Source organism: Microcaecilia unicolor, chromosome 4 (genome assembly GCF_901765095.1).
Source record: "Microcaecilia unicolor chromosome 4, aMicUni1.1, whole genome shotgun sequence".
Lineage (NCBI taxonomy): Eukaryota > Metazoa > Chordata > Amphibia > Gymnophiona > Siphonopidae > Microcaecilia > Microcaecilia unicolor.
This window is the reverse complement of record NC_044034.1, coordinates 148,038,660-148,060,991: the sequence shown is the minus strand read 5'-3', so window position 1 is coordinate 148,060,991 and position 22,332 is coordinate 148,038,660. Positions and strand designations below refer to the sequence as shown.

General features: G+C 42.9%; 1 protein-coding gene across 1 annotated transcript in view; it reads left to right on the top strand.

The window, feature by feature from the left end:
* Positions 1 to 22,332, top strand: part of SLC6A5 (solute carrier family 6 member 5) — a 72,533-nt gene that overhangs the window by 22,120 nt on the left and 28,081 nt on the right. The window contains 3 exon segments of the mRNA XM_030199450.1: positions 1,792 to 1,926; positions 5,532 to 5,635; positions 10,328 to 10,452. Coding sequence (XP_030055310.1) covers positions 1,792 to 1,926; positions 5,532 to 5,635; positions 10,328 to 10,452 — 364 coding nt within the window.

Here is a 22,332-nt window from a genome sequence, read left to right as displayed (position 1 = left end):
AATGTGAAGCTACACTGATGCATTCCACTCAGCAGTTCATGTCCAGAGCCATCAGCTGCCTGTTTATCTGGAACTATCAAAACAAAGTGATTATTATAAGTTTTATTGGCTGGAAACACATTAAAATAAGTAACCAGCCATTATTAATTCATTTGATAATCATTATAATAAATTGATTCATGATGATTTCATTAATGTAAATGTGGATGCATGCTGTAATTATTCCCACAAGCACTGAGTATTTAATGAACAAAGTTCCGGGACAAAATGTGTCTAATGCCATTACATTCAATGCCAATTTTGAGAGTCTTGAGTATTTTCTGTTTGAAAAGATTTGCTTTGCACATTTTTTCAGGTTCACTCTGGCTGTGCCTTGGAATGAAGCCCATGTAGTTACTGGAATGTTATTTCACAGAGCATGGTTAGTCTCACAGGAACTAGGTGAAGCAATGTGTCATCCTGTGGTGTCGCTGAAGTATTAGGACTAGTGGATATTACCCCCCCCCCCCCTTCCCTTGCAGCAGAAGCCATGTTTAGAAAGTCCTGGAGGAACGAGATAAGTGTTTAACCCCATATTTAAAGACATGACCAAGGGCATACTGGATGCTGGAAACTCTATTAGCAGTGATGAGTGGGTGAGGGATGGGGTTCTTGATTTAAGACCTAACTTTTATCCTTGGGAATTCTTAAGAAGTCTGTTTATTTCCACAGAAAGGCCTTAGATGACTTGTTGGGAGATCCCCAAGGGCTGAAGTTGTAAAATTGTGGGCTAAAAAGGGATATGGCAGGAAAATTTTCCTTTATAACTAAATAAAAATTTACATAATCCTCCTGTATACAGCAGAGAGCATTCAGTCATTGAATTCCCTAGTAAAAATGCACCAAGCAGGCTTCTGTTAGCTGAATCGATTCCACATTATGCAGGAAAGTAACCCCTGAGAGAAGGACACATTGAACTTGATGTTCTTTCCTTGCCTTGTGGTCATGTACAGTGTTACCTGTAAGACTGGTGTCATAGTTGTGCTGTTGTGCACATGGTGATTGTGAAGTTCTGTGGTTGTTGCCAATGTGTATCCATTTTTTTTAGTGTGACTTTCTTTTCCAGGTGCTCCCCCCTGTGCTCCCCTCCTTGGATGATTGGAGATAAGAGTATTCCAGATACCCTTCACCCCATTGACCTTAGACATAATAAAATGCTCAGTTATACCTCTGGCCTCCTAGAGTTGTTCTTGAAGCTGTGGACTAGTCCCAGCTGTACGTGATCTTCTGAGACCGTATGGGTCCCTTCTTCAGGTGTTTAAAGAAGTGACTGCTATATCTCTATAGCTCATGTACATCATGTGATATCTGATTCATTCAGGAAATTATCATTGAATTATCCATAACTATAGCTACATACTACTATAGGTTCCATCCATACTAGTAAACTCATAGTAGTACAGCAGTAAACGAATAGTTTGTCTTATTCACTAAATACATTTTTCTCTCTTTTAGAACATCTATTACCTTACTTTCTCCCATCTCCTCTAGTACCTCTCCACTCAGTAGCTACAGCCAATCCCAATGCCATGCCTCCTCACTGCCTGGGGAACCAGGAACACCGATGTCCGAATGGGCAGGTATCCTTGGAGGATGAACCTGTCATCTCCCTACCATGCACCCCTTCCACCCGTCTAAGGTTCATTTCTCATCTTTGGTCTTTGTAGTGTCAGTCCAACACTCCTTTGAAAAATATCTTCTTGTTCTCAATTGTTATTTTATCAGAATCCATATTCTTTTGCAATCTCTTAGGTGGTGTATTTTACTGCTACGTTCCCTTATGTGGTTCTTATCATCCTGCTTATCCGAGGAGTCACTTTGCCTGGAGCTGGCGCTGGAATCTGGTACTTCATCACACCGAAATGGGAGAAACTGAATGATGCTATGGTGGGATCATTATTCCAGATATAACATACACTTAGATACAGTATGTCAGCCTTACACAGTAAGGGCTAGATTCTATATATGGCACCTGAAACTTTTGCATGGAAAAATACACCTAGGCGTATTCGCTATAGTATATCTAAATTTTATAGAATAGGGTTAAGTTTCCATGCGGTATATAGAATTATGCTGAGTGCTTCTCCATGCAACAAACTCTAGTTGCAGCCATTTACACCATGTTTTACTTGGTGTAAAGCTCAATGCCTAGATTAGATGCAGAGAGGGTGCATTCTATAATAATGTGGTTAGATTTAAGAAATGCCCACACTCCATCCATGGCCACACCCCCTATTCAACTGTACGACTTAGAATTTACACACACCACGTTACAGAATATGCTTAGTGAGTTGTGCACGTAAATTCTAATGCCGATTAGTGCTGATAATTGCTTGTTAATATCCAATTGACAGCACTGATTAGCTAGTTAATCAATTAAGTTACGCATTGTTATAGAATACGCTTCGATTTCCGCACTGAAATTAAGGTGCAATGTATAGAATCCCAGGGTAAAAAGGCAATTCTATAAATGGTGTGCAAATTTATGTGTGCAAAATTACGCATGATTCTGAGATGCGCTTGCAAATAAATTAGCTAAGGAGCCAATCAGCGCCAATAATTTGGTGCCAATAATCAATGATTGGCATTGATTGGCAATGATTTGGATTTCCGTGTGCATCTTGCTAAATATCAAACATATAAACGGCGAGTGACCTTACTCACTCGCAAATGCGCAGTAGAGACTTCCCTCTCTGCCCCGCCCCTGCGTCAATACGTGATGACGGGGCGGGACAGAGAGGGAAGTCTCTACTGGTATGCTGCAGACGTCGGAACCGCTCTCCCTCCCCCCCTCCCCCGGAGTCGCCGCCACCGCCCCTCCATCTGGCCGAGCACTGTGAACTTACATCACCACACAGCAGCAGGTACATCAGCAAAGCTGCCGTTGGGCTTTCTTCTCTGCCTTTGTCCCGCCCTCGCCGACGTTACGTCACACGAGGGCGGGACGTAGGCAGAGAAGGAAGACCGCCCTGACGGCAGCTTTGCTGATGTGCCTGCTGCTGCGTGCTGATGTAAATTTACAGTGCTGCTCGGGCTGGGTGGAGGGGCGGCGGTGGCGACTCCGGGGGAGGCAGGGCGGCGGTGACCTCGGGGGGGGGCTCGGAAACCCCCCCATTCCAAAAGTAGCCCGTTTTCACGGGCTCAACGGCTAGTTATTCTATAAATATCTGTGAGCAAATCTTATAGCGCACAAATCAAAAGGAGGCACAGATGGGTCAGGGGCGTTCACTAAAGATGCTGGTGATCTGCACCTAACTTTTGCAGTTTAAGTTGGTGGAAAGTCTCACACCCAAAGTCTGGCGCAGAAATCAGCTCTCAGCACTATTCTATAGACAGCACACAACTCAGAGCGCCATTTATAGAATAGTGCTCGTTGTGGATTTTTTTTTTGGTGCCCACATATGGGCGCCATGTATTGAATCTAATCCAAAATGGAGGGTTGCCTGTCATAGGGCTTCTGCACAGATTACTTTGAAACTGAGTATGAGTTTGAGGTTAAGGGGGTCTTTTATTTATTTATCACATTTGTACAACGCACTTTCCCGCTCATGGCAGACTCAATGCGGCTTACATAGTAGATAGGGTTTCAATGTATTGCAGAGAGAAGTACATATTAAAGCTGTAGTAGCGTAGAATGATAAAAGTAGTTAGGTGATAGAACAAGAGAAGGGGTAGTAGAGGTGGGAGAGGTAGAGAGGGGATAAATTGTATTAGTTGGGGGATTTGTTGTAAGAGTAGGGAGAGGGGATAGGTTGTGGGAAGACTGGTGGGAGGGGGTCTAGTTCATTGTCATTAACTCTTGGGTGGGTGTTGAGTGGATGGGTACATAAATTTAAGTTGGATCATTTGGGTAAGCTTTCTTGAAAAGGTGGGCTTTCAGCAGTTTCCGAAAGGTTAGGTGATCGTTGATTGCTCGAATGGGTCTTTGTAGGGCATTCCAGAGTTGGTTGCCTATGACAGAGAAGTTGGATGCATAGTAGGTTTTGTACTTGAGTCCTTTGCAGTTGGGAAGGTGTAAGTTGAGATAGGTACGCGAAGATTTTGATCCATTTCTGGGTGGAAGGTCAATTAGTTTGTCTATGTAGCTTGGGGATTCTCTGTGGATAATCTTGTGAAGCAGTGTGTGTACTTTGAAGTTTATTCGTTCTTCTTTTACAAAGGAACAGTAGCACTTTTAATATGCGCTAACGATTAGTGCACGCTAAACACTAGAGACATCTGTAGGAATATATGGGTATCTCTAGCATTTAGTTCACACTTATTTTTAGCCCTCACTAAAAACGCTATCGTTCCTTTGTAAAAGGACCCCTAAGTAATTGTCTTCTTTGTGAGTTGTAGTCTGTGAAACATTAATCTCTTCGTGTTTACACTAAACACAGATTCTTCTTATGACTCTCACTGGTTTTCACCCATAAACGGTACACAAAAATCAGCGCAGAAAGAAATTGGCGCTCAATGCTATTCTATAATGGGCATTCAAAACTGAGCCCCTCCCCCCCATTATAGAATAACATTGAGAGCTGATTTTGGCACCCAAATTTGGGCACCAGGACCTACACCTGCTGAAATAGGTGAATACAAATCCACATATGCCTCCAACTTCCCTTTCCTGGGTACTCGACTGTGGAATGCTTTACCTAAATTAGTTAAATCAACACCAAATTATCTAAAGTTTAGAAAAATTATTAAAGTCCGTACTATTCAAAAAGGTTTACCCTCCAAATTCAACATAATCAGCTTAATCTCTTTGGTTTCAAATATTCCAGAAACACTTGAATCTACTTTCTTTACTATTCTACTGTTGAATATTATACCAAACTTTAATTTACTGTTTCTACTGTTTAATATGCCATTAATACTGTATTCCTGACTTAGCTTATGTAAGCCACATTGAACCTGCATCCAGTGGGAAAATGTGGGGTATAAATGCTTTTAAATAAAATAAATAAATAAATAAATAAATAAATAATTCCCAACACCCAATTTGGGCACATATCCCCAGTATTTTATAACACTGCGTGCAAATTTTAGAAGCACCCCTGAGTCACCTATGCACCTCCCCCTCTTTGGGGTTGTGCGCAATGGGATGTGGATGCACGTTGTTATGGAAAAGCGTGTAGTAAGATCTAATTGATGCCAAGTAATGCCAATTAACACTCAATTATTGGTATCAGTTGGCTCATTAGCCTATGTAGTTGGGCACACATCTTGCATTGGTCCCCAATTTTGGGTGCCATTTATAGGATCCGGGAAAGGATGTATTCCAGTCTGTGCAAAATTACCAGTCACTGAACCTAACATTCAATTTCTCTATGCAGATGATTTTGAAAGAATCCCATAGTTCTGGTGATTCTACTGTAAACTATATCTTGCCCAAATTATTTTCATGAAAAACATATCACAGCATGATTTATTATCCTGCTTCAATATCATGATCTTGAATGGGGAAGAGGCTTCATTACCTATTTTGTTTTTACCGTGTTCTACCCTAGGTGTGGAAAGATGCTGCCACTCAGATTTTCTTCTCCTTGTCTGCTGCGTGGGGAGGTTTGATAACTCTCTCTTCCTATAATAAATTCCATAACAATGTCTACAGGTACGTACTAGTTGCATAATTCTGCTGATCACTGATTTCAACAGACATTAGATTTCCATAAACACTGCAGAAGAAACACAATTGTTACACTAGATATTGAGGAACAAAGACTGTTGGCCCTAAGTGATCACATATATAGACCAGGATTTCCCAAACTGGGGGATATTGTCCTTGTGGGGGGTTTGGGTACCTCCCTTTGGGTGCTGGTGTAACAAATAGGAGGTCTCCTCTTAGTCTGTTCTTTTAACGGTGCAGGGGTTCCTAGGCCAGCAAGATAGGAATAGATACCAGCTCATGAGTTTTTGTGACTTTAAGAAGGGGCCTGGAAGGGGCATATACCGCTTCTGGAATTTGTTTACATCATTTGAGATGGGGCTTGCAGGGGTAGCAGCCAGAGCATGGAGCAACACAGGCTGTAGCGTCAAGGTTAGATGGAGAGGAGGAGGAAGAGAGAGACTGAAAGGAGAGGAGAGGCAGGGGCCAATTTTGGTCACAATCCACCCGTTTTCCCCAAACTTGTCTTGGGGGACTCTGCAACCAGTTGGGTTCTCAGCATATGCACAATGACTATTCAGAAGGTAAGTTTGCTTCTATTGGGTTTCCAATGTAGGCAAATTTATCTCTTGCATATTCATTATATATATACAGAACAGCTGACAGGTTGTGGGGTTCCCAGGAAGGTTTGAGAAGCCTTGGTCCTTAGATGGATGTGCTGATGTGTTACATGTTTAATGGCAGCATACATTGGCTATAGTACCTATCTGACCTGGTGTCCACTGCATCTACCACCAATCCAGAAAGTAAACCAGGGTAAACAATGTGTGAATGGCATAAACAGGCCTGAATGCTCCAACAGTAGACAGTCTTCCATTTGTAGTGCTGCATCCTGAAAAAGATTACTGAATAGGAGGGTAACGCAGCACAGAGGGAGTTATTTTCAAATAACTCATCTTGGTGCAAGGTCCATAGGTTTTTTATAGTTAATTTTCAGTGGTACATTACATGGATAGTTTAACTTTGAAAATCATCCAGGTGTAGATAGGATCCTACTGTGACTTGCACCTGCAAAAGCTTTGCTGAAAAACAACACACATTGATTTGGAAATGCAACTCAGACATAGTTTTTCTACATGTCTTCTGCTTGCTCCTGGTAATTCCTTTTCTCAAACAGAAGGGATGACTAAGCCAAGTCACTCAAGTAAATGGTTTTGAAAATGTATCATTTATTTGTAAAAACTGACAGCACTATGTCTTACAAGACACCATGTAGAATGACTAAGGGGGCCTTTTTCAAAGCTGCAGGAGGGTTAACGTGTGGGTAGCATGCGCCAAATCGGCACTACCTCTGGAGTAGTGCATGCGCCTGGCAGTAATTCTGAATTTGGTGCACGCCAAATCCTGAGGTAGAAAATATTTTTCCATTTTCTACCACAGGGGGCATTCCCGGTGGTAATTGGTAACGTGGCCACATTGCTGCACACTGCATAGTTACTGTATGGGTAGCACATGAGCCCTTACTGTTAGGTCAATGGCTAGCAGTAAGGGCTCAGGCCGTAAATAGGCGTGCACTAGTTTCAATTTTTGCACATGTCCATTTCATGGCCCATTAAAAAAATGGCCTTTTTCCCAGCCGTGGTAAAAAGTTGCCTAGCGTGCACCAACAGATGCACCCACACTACCGCAGGCCACTTTTTACTGCGCCTTTGTAAAAGGACGAGTGGCCAAACTCAGTGACATCATGTCAAAATATGGATTTAAACAACGTCAGATTGACATTAGGGAGAATTTCTTGTTTATTTTGGAAAATGTTTGGATTGTAATGATAAACAAAACATGCCAGAGGTTCCCTAGGAATGCGATATTTTACATTGTTTCATCGTTTACTTTACAGTTAAGCTAAGACTATTATTTCACCTTTTGGAATTAGTACTGCTACAGAATTTCATATTTATTATTTTATAGAGTAACCAAGTTTTCATAGGAACCAAACTGCTAATCCCCATATTGCCCAATGCCACAAGGCGTAACAGCAACAAAGCCTGACTGTGTATGGGTTGTAATGTGACCAAGCTCCAGCTGGAGCAGATCACACCCTGTTCTTACAACACATCTTCAAAGCACGTTTGTGTTTTAGAATGTGGCTTTCACAGCTGAGGGAATTATTTTATGCCCCTACGGTTGTTTAGTTGGTTGCTTCATAAGGCACCACAAGGGCCTCTTATGCACATTCCCCCAAATTCTATATATGTGGTGCCTTAACTTGTGTGGCCAAATAGCATGCACAACTTAATTGATTAACAAGCCAATCAGTGCTGATAATTGGTTCTTAACCGATTAGCGGTACTAGTTGGTTTGAATTAGAATGTACGCAAGGTGAATTCTACAATGCGGTGTGTGTAATTTCTAATGCGCACAGTCAAAAAGGGGGTGTGGCCACGGACATGGACTGGGTGGGTTGTGTGTGTTTCAAAAAACTATGCACACTATTATAGAATACGATCTGAGCCTAACTTAGGTGCAGGTATTTAGGCCTGGTTTTAGGTAGCCTAAATGGGTGCACCTAAATTTTAGTTGCAAGAACGGTGTGTGAGCATATTCTATAACTTTAGGTATAGTTCATAGAATCATGCTAACCGTGTGGTTTTTTGACACCAATTTTTAAGGTGCCATATATAGAATTTGGCCCATCGGGGGTAATTTTAAAAAGGATTTCTCATGCATAAATGCCTCTGTATGTGTGCAAAATGCAATGTATAAAATTACCCCACACAGAAACATATTCATGTTGACAAGGAGGTGCTTTTGTGAGAGCCGGTGCACATATGGTCAGGGGTGGGACATGGGTGGAGTGAAGTAGATTATTACCTGCGAATACTTCAACTGTGCATATTGTGGGATGTTGGAACTCTTTTTTCCTTTCTTGCATTATAATATTTTGAAGCATTTAAACTGCTCAGAAAGTTTACTATTGGGCAGCTTTTTAAATACTGTTATTTTATTTTATATTTATTTAAATGGTTTGATATACTGCCCTTCTTGGTAATGAAACCAAATTTAAAACAAACAATAGCTAACACTCAATCAAAATCAGCACATAATAACATCAAATAAATAAAGTCTGATGTTCAACTCGTTCTCAAACTTGCTATAGTTACACCTGCATTTCAGGAACGATTTCTGTGGGGTTTCTTGGGCTTACAACAGAGCCTTTTTTGACTCCTACCCTAGGTGACCTGTTTTAAAATGTCCCTTTCTGGGCATAATATTATAATAGGACCACAGAGGCACCCATAAAATAGGTTCTCAGCACACAAATCCTCACACACAAATTTAAACCTGCTATAAAGAAGGTGCTCTATAGGGTGGGAGTCTATAAGGACCCGCCTCAATCTAAGTAGCAAGAATTGTATGTGAATGTCAGGATTCTGGTCATATAAGTGCATATGTGAATATATAGGCACACAAATGAGCAGTGTCCGGCTATGCGCTTTTCTGTAAGTGCACGCCAGTCTTCTGTGGCATATACTTTGCAGGTGGGTGTTCACCTGGGTGAAATGTGGGTGAGGTGCACAATTATTATATACAAAAAACAATGTGGCTAATTGTATTAAGAAACCAATAAACTGATGGAACAAGTATTGTCAAGTATTGTAACTATCTATCTATCTATCTATCTATAGGGGGAAATAAAACAGCATCAGAAATCTGTGGCTAAATATAGTCTGTTCAGACCTTCCTCTTTCAGCCATCAGATGACAGACTAATTATTGGCCGAAACCCTCCTTTTAAAATTCTTCAGGTGAAAATTCTGCAAAATGTGCAAATACCACACTCTTCATTTCCAAAAGAAATTTAAATAAAATATACAATTGTGCTTAGCTTTCGAGCATGGTTTCCATTTATATATATTTATTTATTTATGACATTTATACCCCACATTTTCCAACACAATTTCGACAATGACCAATTGATGCTCACTTTTATTACATCGTGCTATCGTCACTCACTCCATGACTGAAGAAGGGGATCGTTGTCTGAACAGCCTGTATATAGCCACAGATTGCTGAGGCCTTTTTTCCCCTTATATATATATATATATATATATATATATATATATATATATATATATATATATATATATATATAAATTGTTACAATATTTGTTCTATCAGTATATTGGTTTCTTGATACAATTATCCACACTGTTTTTTTGTATATAGCAATTGTTTTTTGTGGAGTTTCCCTATTTTTTGTGATAATTAGTGAAGTGCACCATTACACATGGAAGATATGATTTATGCGTGAACATTCAGAGTCTAAGCACCTTCTTATAGAATTACACTCAACCTGCACGAACGTTGCAAATCTACTTCCTACTCCACCCAATCTGTGAAATAGTAACATAGTAGATGATGACAGATAAAGACCTGTACAGTCCATCCTGTCTGCCCAACACTCGAGAATGCCTACATGTAGCGTGTGTAAGTACATGACATATACTTACACATATATGTTCAACTATAACATGCTCTGCAAGCAGAAAATGCTTCATAATTTTACCTGTTAATGGCTAACCTTAACCATTGCATGTTCTATAAAAGCAACATCTCTTTCCAGGATTTCTCACTCTTCTGTCTTCACGGTACTTGTATTCATTACACCGTTAGCCCATGTCTTTGTTTTTCTGTGTAGGGACACTTTGATAGTGACGTGTACCAATAGTGCCACAAGCATCTTTGCTGGCTTTGTCATCTTCTCAGTTATTGGCTTCATGGCAAATGAACTCAAAGTGAACATCGAAAAGGTTGCAGATCAAGGTATGGTATTGACAAGTGGCTGTTTACTTTTCATGCGCTGAAAATGTTGGGTCTTGCCAAGTGATCTTTATTGTCTGCAGAATTCTCCTCGTATTGCATACTGAATATTTTTGACAAACTTTTGGCAGAGAAGATGGTAATGCTAGAGAAGGGGTTCTCAACCTAGGCCTTGGGACACACCCAGCCAGTCAGGTTTTAGGATACTCACAATGAATATGCATGAGAGAGATTTGAATACAATATTTATAGTTTATTCCCACTTTCTAAACTGCCCAAGCTGACTAGCAGATCTGGGAGGTGTAGAAAACTAAAAAAACGAAGTGAAAAACTGTAGGAAAAGAACTACAATGTATTGACAGAAAAGGTAGTATCACTCAAACAGTAGCAGGCACTCAGTGAGGTTGAGCAACAGGTCATGAACTGGTATAGGGGAGAGGAAAGAAAAGTAGCATGCAAAAACAGAGGGGAGGTGAAGGGACATGAAAAAAGAACCCTCCCCCCCAAAAAAACTAGCCTATGCTAGTGATAGTCTAAGAGTCTCTTCTGTTTGTTGTTGAAAAGCCTGTTTGAACAGCTATGCTTTGAGAAGTTTTTTAAAGTCCTTGAAAGATGTTTCGGACTTAAGGCTTAGTGAAAGTGAATTCCATTGAGCTGGTCCCGCAAAGAAAAATGCACGGTGATGAGTGCTTTCAAATTGTGCATGTTTTGGATGGGGAAGCACCAGCCAATGATCGTTTAAAGACTGGAGAAGACGAGGCGGTGAATATGGTATTGTGAAAATGGAGGTTTTAATGCTGCTGAGAGCCATGGGCTGAATTAGACATGGATAATCAGTGCTGGTTGCAACCCAAAAGCGCCATGGAAGGGGCATGAGCGGGTCAGGGGTATTCTAAATATTTAGGTGTAGTGGTATAGAATTCCAGGGTTGTACGCCCAACTTATGCACCAAGATTTACACCAGGTTTCAGCAGGCATTAGTCCTCGTGTCCAAAATTGGGCGTTATGTGATATTCGATAAAGGAGGCTTGGTGCAGAGCGCCCTTTATATAATGTGAGTTTCACGTGGATCTTTCTGGTGTCTCAATTTGGGCACCACTTACTGAATTTGGCCCTATATATATAGTGGCCCCATTTCAGAAAACTCTTTGTTTAAGTTGCACCAATTAAGCAGCCAAGACACTAAAGTTTTGGTTCTTTTTACTGTGTACGATGAAAATTTAAAAAAACCCCCAGGGGAATAAGGGTGTTAACCTCCCTACTCTCTCATGTTAAACTCTGGTCAAAATGAACACTTCTATAAAACTTGTACTTGCTTCAGAGGAGGTACAAAAGCTGATGGGATAATCTTGTAGTTTTGTCAGGCCGATATTCAGACTGTGGGAGTTAGCCAGGTTAACTCCTGCGGGTGGCGCTAAAGCTGGATATTCAATGCCAGGCCATTTCTGGTAACCCTCACTGAATATCCGGTTTACTTTTGGCCAGTTTGACTTTGACCGGCTGAGCCGATATTCAGTGCTGGCCAGTCAAAGTCAAACCGGCCAAAGATAGGACTGCCTTGCATGCGGCCAAATATGGCTGTTAAAGTTAAGCGATGAAAAATTGGCGGATATGCAGTTATATCACCTGATCTAATTGGCTATTGGCCAGCCACTAACCAGCAATATTCAGTGGGACGTGACCAACTATGTCCCACTGAATATCAGTGGATAGCCAGCTATGTGGCATTTAACCATCTAGGCCAATTTAACGATCCTGGCCTGTTAAAAGCCTTTGAATATTGAAGCAGCCTGAAAAGGTGAAACAGGGAACCCCTGTTGGGATTTGGAGTTTTGGAAGTTTAATTGAACTGTAACACATCAAAATGAAAGAGAGATTGTGATATCCAAGATAAGTACCAAGTGTATATTTGTTGACAACGTGTTGATTTTTTTCTTCACCTTATTCTGTATCAGTGAAAGGTGATTTGTGTTTTGGAAAAATATTGAAATAATACAAGTGAAGTTTTTTTATGACTTATGATTATAATGAGCCTCCTATGTTTATGAAGGTTTTACCGTTCAAATAGGGGTGTCATTTGTTTCTACTGAAGTCTTTTTTATTTTATTTTAACTGAAGTCTTTTTTTTTTCCACTGCATACATTTATATAACAGTATTATATGACATACCTTGGGATACAGAATACATTCATGTAGAAGTCTGATTTTTGTTTATGATATTGAGTTCTACAGATTCCTTACATTAGAGGGTATGTATATGGGAAATACATAGATCATTTTCCATAACACACTCCCTTCAAATCCTTTTTTTCCAGGGCATCTCCACGTCAGTAACAGTTTTCTGAAATTGCTATTTACACATGCTTCAAAAATGCCCTCCTTAATATGTTTCTTATCTATGCCTTCAGCCTTTACTAATTTTAAATGCCCAGCTTATGAATTACTGATTTTATTGGAGATATTGCTGAGTCCAGTGGCAGACAAAGACAAGTCATTTATCCAGTAAAAAAATGCCTCTTTATTCGGCTTTAATGGCTGCCAATGTGTGTTCTTTGGTGTGACCCGTTAAATGCACTGGACGTACTGTGCTCTTTGAGCTAATGCTTTGTAGGACTCGTGGAGGGGCATAATTGAACGGAAACGCCTATCTCCATGGGCGTTTATCTCCGAGAACGGGTCCGTGAAGGGACGGGCTGAACTGTATTTTCGAAAAAATTGACGTTTTTGAGCTGGGCATTTGTTTTTTTTAGCGATAATGGAAACTAAAAATGCCCAGCTCAAAAACGTCCTAATCCGAGCCATTTGGTTGTGGGAGGGGCCACGATTCGTAGTACACTGGCCCCCCTGATATGCCAGGACACCAACTGGGCACCCTAGGTCAGTGCGGTTGGCTTCAGAAAAAGCTCCCACATGCATAGCTCTCTTACCATGGGTGCTGAGCTCCCAACCCCCCACCCCCAAAACCCAGTACCCACAAATGTACAACACTACCATAGCTCTTAGGGGTGAAGGGGGCACCTACATGTGGGTACAGTGGGTTTTGGAGGCCTCCCATTTACCAGCACAAGTGTTATAGGTGGGGGGGGGGGGATGGGCCTGGGTCCACCTGCCTGAAGTGCACTGCGGTACCCACTAAAAGTGCTCCAGGGACCTGCATACTCGCAGGCCTCTAGGACTTGTTACTGCTGTATAACATTGGCACACCAGTTTACACCTGAAGACTAATCTCTCCGAAAACGTCCTTTATTGGAATAACCGCCTTTACTCACAGTTAGGGTTACCATTTGTCCGGATTTCCCCGGACATGTCCTCTTTTTGAGGGCATGTCCGGGGCGTCCGGCGGGTTTTGCCTGCATGCACGTTTGTCCGGATTTCTGGACAAACGTGCGTGCGGGAGGGCGCGCGTGCGTGCAGTTGCGCGATCCATCGGCGCCGTGGGTCTCCCCTCACCTTCCTTACCATCTTCCCTGGTGGTCTAGTGACGTCTTTCGGGGCAGGAAAGAGCCCCCTCTTTCCTGCCCGGAGCTCTGCCTTGCCCATCCTCCTTCTCGGTCTCTGCTGGTGATTCAAAATGGCCACCGAGAGTTGAAGTCTCGCGAGGCCGCTTCAACTCTCGGCGGCCATTTTGAATCCTCAGCCGAGACCGAGAAGGATGTAGGCAAGGGCAGGCAGCGCTCCGGGCAGGAAAGAGGGGACTCTTTCCTGCCCCGAAGACGTCACTAGACCACCAGGGAAGATGGTAAGGAAGGGGAGGGGAGCATGTGACAGGGGGAGGGGAGTATGTGATGGGGGGGTGCGGGGGAGGGGACTATGTGAAGAGGGGAGGGGAAAGGGGGCGGAATTACGATCCAAAAGGGGCGTGGCAGTGGGCGTGGCGGGTGCAGGCGGGGGCGTGGCATGTGTCCTCTTTTTCAGAGGACACAAAATGGTAACCCTACTCACAGTTAACTGCAGATCAGAGGTTGTGCCTCACTGGCAACCAGTCTCCCTGGTACTGAGATGAGCAGTAGGTCAGAGCTGGCAGAATGGTGTACAATGCCCTCTTTCAGCCACATTCAAAGTAAGAACTAAGTTGTCTAACGTGGCTAACACAGGAAAGGGAACTAAAACTGGCTTACAAAAATGGCCACTACCGCATGGACTACAACAGGAAACACAACAGGGCACACTCTGACCCAGTAGGCAGGGGGAAAAGCACCATGGGAGAAGAGCCTACCAACTACCAACATCGTGAGACTGTAACACAAGCTAATGAAATCACAGAGCCCAATACCCTACACCCACCACAATGCAATGCTGATGTGACCCTATACTACACCCGAGAGCCACATCTGACCCAGGGAAAGTCTGTGACAGGATCGAACACATTCTGCTGTCATGGAGGTGGGTACGGCATTTTTGGCTGGCATACAGGCTGGGAAAAAAGTTTTTAAAGTGGGGTTTTTTTGGTGGGAGGGGGTTAGTGACCACTGAGGGAGTCCGGGGAGGTCATCCCCAATTCCCTCCAGTGGTCATCTGGGCAGTTGGAGCACTTTTTTGGACTTGTTCGTGAAAAAAAAGGGTAAAAAAAAAGTGACCCAAAATCGCGGTAAAAACACCTTTTTTTCAATTATCAGCTAAAAACGCCCATCTCTCCTCGGCTGATAACCACGCCCCAGTTCCACCTCCACCACGCCTCCAACACGCCCCCATCAACTATATTCGTTTCCGCGACGGAGTGCAGTTGGAAACGCCCAAAATCGGCTTTTGATTATACTGATTTGGGCACTTTTACTACTACTACTATTAAACATTTCTATAGCGCTACTAGACTTACGCAGCGCTGTACAAATCAACATGAAAAAGACAGTCCCTGCTCAACAGAGCTTACAATCTAAATTGGACAGACGAACAGACAGCTAGGGGTGGGGAAATTGCAGTGGTAGGGGTGATAAGTGAGGGTGTTGAGTAAGCGAGTCACGGTTAGGAGTCGAAAGCAGTAGCAAAGAGGTGGGCTTTAAGCCTAGACTTGAAGACAGCCAGAGACTGAGCCTGACGTACTGGCTCAGGGAGTCTATTCCAGGCATAGGGAGCAGTGAGATAGAAGGAACGGAGCCGGGAGTTAGCAGTAGGGGAGAAGGGGGACGACAGGAGACATTTACCCAGCGAACGGAGTTCACGGGGAGGAGTGTAGGGAGAGATGAGAGCGGAAAGGTACTGAGGAGCTGCGGAGTGGATGCACTTGTAGGTCAAAAGCAGAAGTTTGAACCGTATGCGGAAGCGGATAGGGAGCCAGTGAAGCGACTTGAGGAGAGGGCTAACGTGAGTATAGCGACTTTGGTGGAATATAAGATGCACAGCAGAGTTTTGGACAGATTGAAGAGGAGATAGATGGCTGAGCGGGAGACCAGCGAGACAAACGTCTATCTCCCGATTTAGGTTGCACTATAGGCGTTTTTCTCTTTCGAAAATAAGCTGGATTGTATAACTGTATCACAGGACTTTTTTATTCACCACTTTTCAAAACTAATTATACCACATATTTCTGCTTTGGTAAGTTTAGGGAAAGGGAATGGGACCTTTCTGTGTTTTTTGCAACTACATTCAAGGCGGTTTACATAGTATTTACAGGTACTTATTTGTACCTGGGGCAATGGAGGGTTAAGTGGCTTGCCCAGAGTCACAAGGAGCTGCAGTGGGAATTGAACCCAGTTCCCCAGGATCAAAGTCCTCTAGGCTTTACTTTTTACTTCATTTCATTTTCCCCTAAGGTTAACCTATGTTAAGTTAGAAAGCAGAGGAATGGTATGTTTCAAACTTCACCCTCAGCAAACTTGAGGGCGAAGTTTCCTTGGATATCAGTAGGGATGTCCTAGGAAAGAGTAGGATATCCCTACTCTTTCCTAGGCAGTTTTCCCCAGGTCACCATGTGCAGGCTCCAGGGCTGGACGGCTCCTTCTCCGTCAGTACCCCTATTGACCAGCAGGTGCTACCATTGTGGCTGCTGCCATCTTTCTACTCCAGGTCTTTGTGAGACACCTCCATGGGGCATCCAGGCCAAAGCTCAATCCACCATACTGCAATGCAGAGCTATACTCAGGATTAGAGGGGCAGATATTTATTTTAGTGGAAACATTTCTAGATTTTGCCTGGCTGAGATATGCAGTACAGGAGGGGGTGATCCGCTCTGGGTGGCAACTAAGGTAGGTGACAGGAGAAAAAGACCAGTATGGTCCATCTCGTCTACCTAGTAAGATGGGTAGAGTTGTACCTGCCATTTCGTGCAGCCACATTCCTCTGTGTCTTTGTTTAGGGTTGTATCTGTTGCTTCATGCAGGTTACATCCCTCATGCATTGATTACAATTATAGAGTTATACCTGCCACTCCATGCAGGCTGCTTCTCTCTGTGCCTTTGTTTAGATTTGTACCTTCCCCATCTGTGCAGGTTACACTCGTCTATTACTTTGATTGTACCTATAGCTCTGTGCAGGTTAGCCAACTCTATGCCTTTGTTTAGAGTTGTACCCACTGCTCCATGCATATTACAACCCTCTATGTGTTTTTTTTTAAAGTGTGAAAGTCATTTAAGATTTTCTTTAAGTCCATCTTCTAGTTATATAGGGATCTTCTGTGTTTATTGAGTACCAGGGTTGCTAACAGTGTGGAATTGGGTGGCTTTTACAGGTTGCCTGCGGGCACCTTTTAACTGTTGTGGGTTGCGACTTTTTGGTCAAATTTGGTGCTGGCAGCTGGAATGAGGCTCGGTGCCTCTCAAGCCTCATTCTGGCTTCAAATTTGACCAATAGGAGGGTGAGGTGGGTGATGAGGTCATCAGCTGATGACTCATCATCAGCCCTGCAAGAGGTGGTGAGCAGTAACCACATGGAATTGGAGGAGGAAACAGAGCAAACAACCACACAGCAGTGACCATGGGGGACCCCCCCCCCCCCCCCGCTCCTCATTCAACTTCGGCTATTTTGGGCTCTTTTTGGGCATGAATTGGTCTGGTAGATTTTTTTGAAATCTGGCAACCCAGTATTTCCTTATCCTAAGGGGCTTTCACTTTAAGGACTAGATTTACTAACCTGCATTGATACACTAATTCCTGTCACAGCTATTTAATGCACTTATTAGTAAATAGGCCTCACTGACAATAATGAAGCCTGCATTAAATAATGCACACTGATATAAGTTAATAAACCTAGCCTCAAGTTTATACCTGGGGAATGAAAGGTGAATGTTGCCTAAGGTTACAAAGAGTATCAGTAGGAGTTGGGATTTGAACCCAGGCTTCCCTAGTACTCAGTCCACTGTGCTAACCAGATTCTTTTCTAAGCTTAAAACTGTAAAAGAATTGATTCACTGGAGATTTCGTTACATGGTTGACAAGTCATGAAAGAAGATTTTTTGGGGTACTGAATATTATTTTCAAAGTAGGACTTCTGAAAGAACATGAGAGTAGGTGGCCAAGGACAAAACTTCCATCTCCTATTCTGTCTCAGCTGGAAACATCTGTGTTCTTCAAAGTCTTGCTCTCTGACAAAGAGAAAGCCTTGATTTCCAAAATCTCTTTTAAAGTGGCAGTTTATACTCAGGCATCAGTTCTGTCAAACCTTTGATTTCACTATATGAACTCTACAGGCCAGCAATGAAGCAATATCACCAGAGAGGGCGAATAGAAGGCAGAGGGAGGAATCAGAAAAGCTTAGACCAAGTGTGTAAAGAGGGAAGCGCTAAACTTATGTCTCATTAATTAAACATCCTTTGCAGTAATTCTGAGAACCGTTGAAAGATTGTTGGTTCTGACAATGAAACTTCACACCATCAGGACCTGGAATTCATTTTCCAGAGTTTCATTGGGTTAAAATGTGATGAATGCAGCGCACTGCTATACAGAACTCTCTTTCATCATTTTTCCCGTCTACGAGCTGCGATTCTCAGTTTAAATCTGGTTGAAAGTCATGGTTGTTCAAAACAGCTTCGGATAGAGGCTGAGACACTTGTTTGTCCTTTGCTGCTTTTATCATTTTTAGGGATGTGCATTTATGAGCACATGTTCGGTTTATATTGTGGGGGTATTTCCTGGGGAATGTGACTGGTGAATGCCCTCCCGATGAGGGTGGTAACATTGCTGTCATTCTTCTGATTGCACTTTTAACACATGCACACATCCTGTCACATACAATAAGAGAGAGAGAACACAGTGATTGTGAGCAGAGGCTGCTGGGTCTGATTCGTCAAGAGAGTCTTTCCATGTTCTTTAACTCTGGGTAAACCGATCCCAACCCCTCTTAAACATGTATTCTAATAACAGCGTTTTTTGAAAAGATCTTAGGACTGAACTTGTTCGTCATTTCCTTGTAATCCTGCACACAGGGGTGGCCCAAGGCAATCTGCAGCCTGAGACAGGGTTGAGATAGTGCCCCGGCCCCTCCAGTACAACATCTTCCCACACTCTCTCTGCCAAGTCTCTTACCCTAGTCTTGGATATGGTCTGGCATCTCCCCCTTCCTTCCTCAACCTCTCTCTCTGAGCCTACATTCTTTTTTTTGCTGTTTTTAAACGTCGTCGGTAGCAGAGATCCCTACATACTGCCCTGCCACTGGCACTGGCTTCTCCTCTGTACTGCTGTGGCCCGCCTCCGAGGAAACAGGAAGTTATATCAGATAGGTGTGCCGCAGTACACAGGAGAATGCTGGAGGTACAGCAGTGTGTAGGAATCGCTGCCACTACTGACTTTTGAAAACAACAAAAAAGAAGGTAGGCTCAGGGAGGGAAGTTGAGGAAGGAAGGAAGGGGGGAGATGCCGCTCCATAAAGAGTGCCACTTGAGGCCCCATGCCAGTGCCTGCACATGTCATGACCTATAGCAACAATTTAGGTTCAGGACTGTAATAAACAGAAATAAAACAAGACAAAGAAAAGAAAAGAAGATGATACCTTCTTTTATTGGACTAACAATACATCTTTTGATGAGCTTTCGAATTTAACACTTCTTCGGATCAGAAATTCATATATGAGTAAATGATGACATATATCAGAATTTATCTGTGAAATATAAAAGCTTTCCAATGACAGTCTCATGGGGAAGGTGGGGGTGAGTGGGGAGGGGGTGAGAAACAGGGAGAGATGGATCTGTGATCAGAGAGTGACAAAGCAGTATAATTTTATGGTTTATAATGTGAGTGGAAACCCAGATTTTTGTTAAGTCCTGTCTAGTGTGTGCTGGATGGTTTTGAAATTTCCCTTTAGTATTCTCACCAGGAATGAAAAAATGAAAATCAAGGTTGTGTTTTGGACAATTTTCTCTAAACTAAGACTGGTTATGTGCTTACAACCTGAAATGTTCTGTTATGTGTCTTTCTTAAGTATTGGTCTTAAGCCATCTTGACTACTGTAATAAGTTCTGTCTAAGTTTTCCCAAATTGCTGATCTGAGTGTTGCAGTTATAACACAACATTGCAGCACACCTTCAGGCTGGCCTAGGATACCAATAACTTTGCTCAATCTTCACTGGCTTCCAGTTGACCTGAAGGACAAATTTAAAGCTGCCATGTTTATATTTATTTATTTATTTATTTATTTAGATTTTGCTCACACTTTTTTCAGTAGTAGCTCAAGGTGAGTTATATTTAGGTACATATTTAGACTGCTAGGAGATACTGAACCAAATTATTTAAAGCAGGTTCTGGGAGACCACTTGATGGTGTGAGAGGAGAAGACTTCTGTCTCTCTAGGGTCCCGCACCTTTTCGGCACCAAAATTGACTGCTTCCAAGCTATCTGATTGCGCTTCTATTGACAGTATGACTTCTTTTAATTACATGGACAAATACTTTCGGAAATCTGTAAGTGTGATGTCTCCTAAGGGTCTTAAAACTGAGAACGATAAAACCCATATGGATGGCAGGGCAGCACTAGTTTGGAGTGGAGGAGTAGCCTAGTGGTTAGTACAGTGGACTTTGATCCTGGGGAACTGAGTTCAATTCACACTGCAGCTCCCTGTGACTCTGGGCAGGTCACTTGACCCTCCATTGCCCCTGGTACAAAATAAGTACCTGAATATATGTAAACCGCTTTGAATGTAGTTGGATAAACCTCAGAAAGGCAGCATATCAAGTCCCATTTCCCTTTTACTGAGGCTCAGTTACTTGAATTAACTGCTGCGTTGGAGCGGGCACTGGAACCTCACTTGGGCCTGTTATCAGGACAATTAACTATCCTAGAATCACTTTTGGCTGAGACAAGTTGAAGGATGGGGGAGTTGGAGCAATGTGTCTCAAATATGGAGGATGCAGCAGTGCATGAGATGGAGAGGCTATCAGCACTCGAGAGCCAACTCCAGCGCCAAGCAGCTCAAATAGATGACTTGGAGAATAGATCAAGGAGGGGGAAATTTGCGGATAATTGGTTTCCCAGAACAAATTTTGGATAGTGCACGCCCCTCGATCTTGGAACACTGGCTGGCATTGGAATTTGCATTGTCCGATAGTACAGGGCCCTTCAGTCTGGAACGAGACCCCCGTGTGGGTCATCGACAGGAAGGCAGGCAAAGACCCAGGGTGGTGTAATTAAGGTACATCATTATCTACACAAAGTAGAGATCTTACGAGGATGTCGGCAGAAGTGGGCAACAATTGCGATATGATGGAGCACCTATTCATATTTATCAGAACTACTCCATTTCGCTTCAAGACCGTTGCTGGAAGTTGTCATCCATTTGTGCTGCCTTACGCGCACAAGGGCAACGTTTCATGCTGCTTTATCCTGCGGTCCTAAAAGTTTATATTAATGGTCAGTGGCATGGCTATGATTCTCCTGAAGCGTCTCGGGAGAGTATACGACAGCAACCAACCAACCACTGAATCAGCTGGCTCCTCTTTCACTATTGTCTGTATAAATAGTGTTGGGCACTAATGTTATCTGTATTCTTTAGTACAGTGCCACTGTGAGACATTTGTTATTGTTTTACTTGTTGAGTTTTACAGCTCTATTATATGATTATTGTTTACTGAATGAGTGTTTTGGAGGGGCACGGGACTCCTGGCACACCAAGTGGTCTTTCTGTATCTCATTAGTACATAAGTACCGCCATACTGGGAAAAGACCAAGGGTCCATCAAGCCCAGCATCCTGTCTCCGACAGCAGCCAATCCCCCCCCCCCAAAAAAAAAATTAATAATGTTCAATGGACTTTCCCCTCAGGAATCTGTCCAAACCCCCTTTAAGTTCTGTAAGGCCAGCTGCTGTCACTACATTCTCCGGCAACGAGTTCCAGAGTCTAACTACACGCTGAGTAAAGAAAAACTTTCTCCTATTTGTTTTAAATCTACCATATTCTAGCTTCATCTTGTGTCCACTGGTTTTGTTGTTGTTTGAAAGTGTAAACAAACGCTTCACATCTGTCTGCTCTAATCCGCTCATTATCTTGTAGACTTCTATCATAACACCTCTCAGCCGCCTTTTCTCCAAGCTGAAGAGCCCTAACCTTCTCAGCCTTTCCTCATAGGGAAGTCGTTCCATTCCCTTTATCATTTTCGTTGCCCTTCTCTGCACCTTTTCTAATTCCTTTATATCTTTTTGGAGATGCGGCGACCAGAATTGGACACAATACTCGAGGTGCGGTCGCACCATGGAGCGATACAATGGCATTATAACATTGTATGATTATGTAGCGAGATCAGATGAGGGAGAATGGAGGAGGGGGATGACAGTTGGGGGGAGTTTAGTGAGAGAAAAGTAGTTTGGATGGTGGGTTTAGAGGGGATAGGAGAATGGGAGGGATCAGGGGAGGGGATTGGGGTTAGGTTGGGTGAATGGCCCCAAACGTGTACACAGCAGTTTTTATTTTTGAATAAGGATGCAGCCTCTGAGATGTACTTCGTGGCCTGGTACGCTTTGGTAGA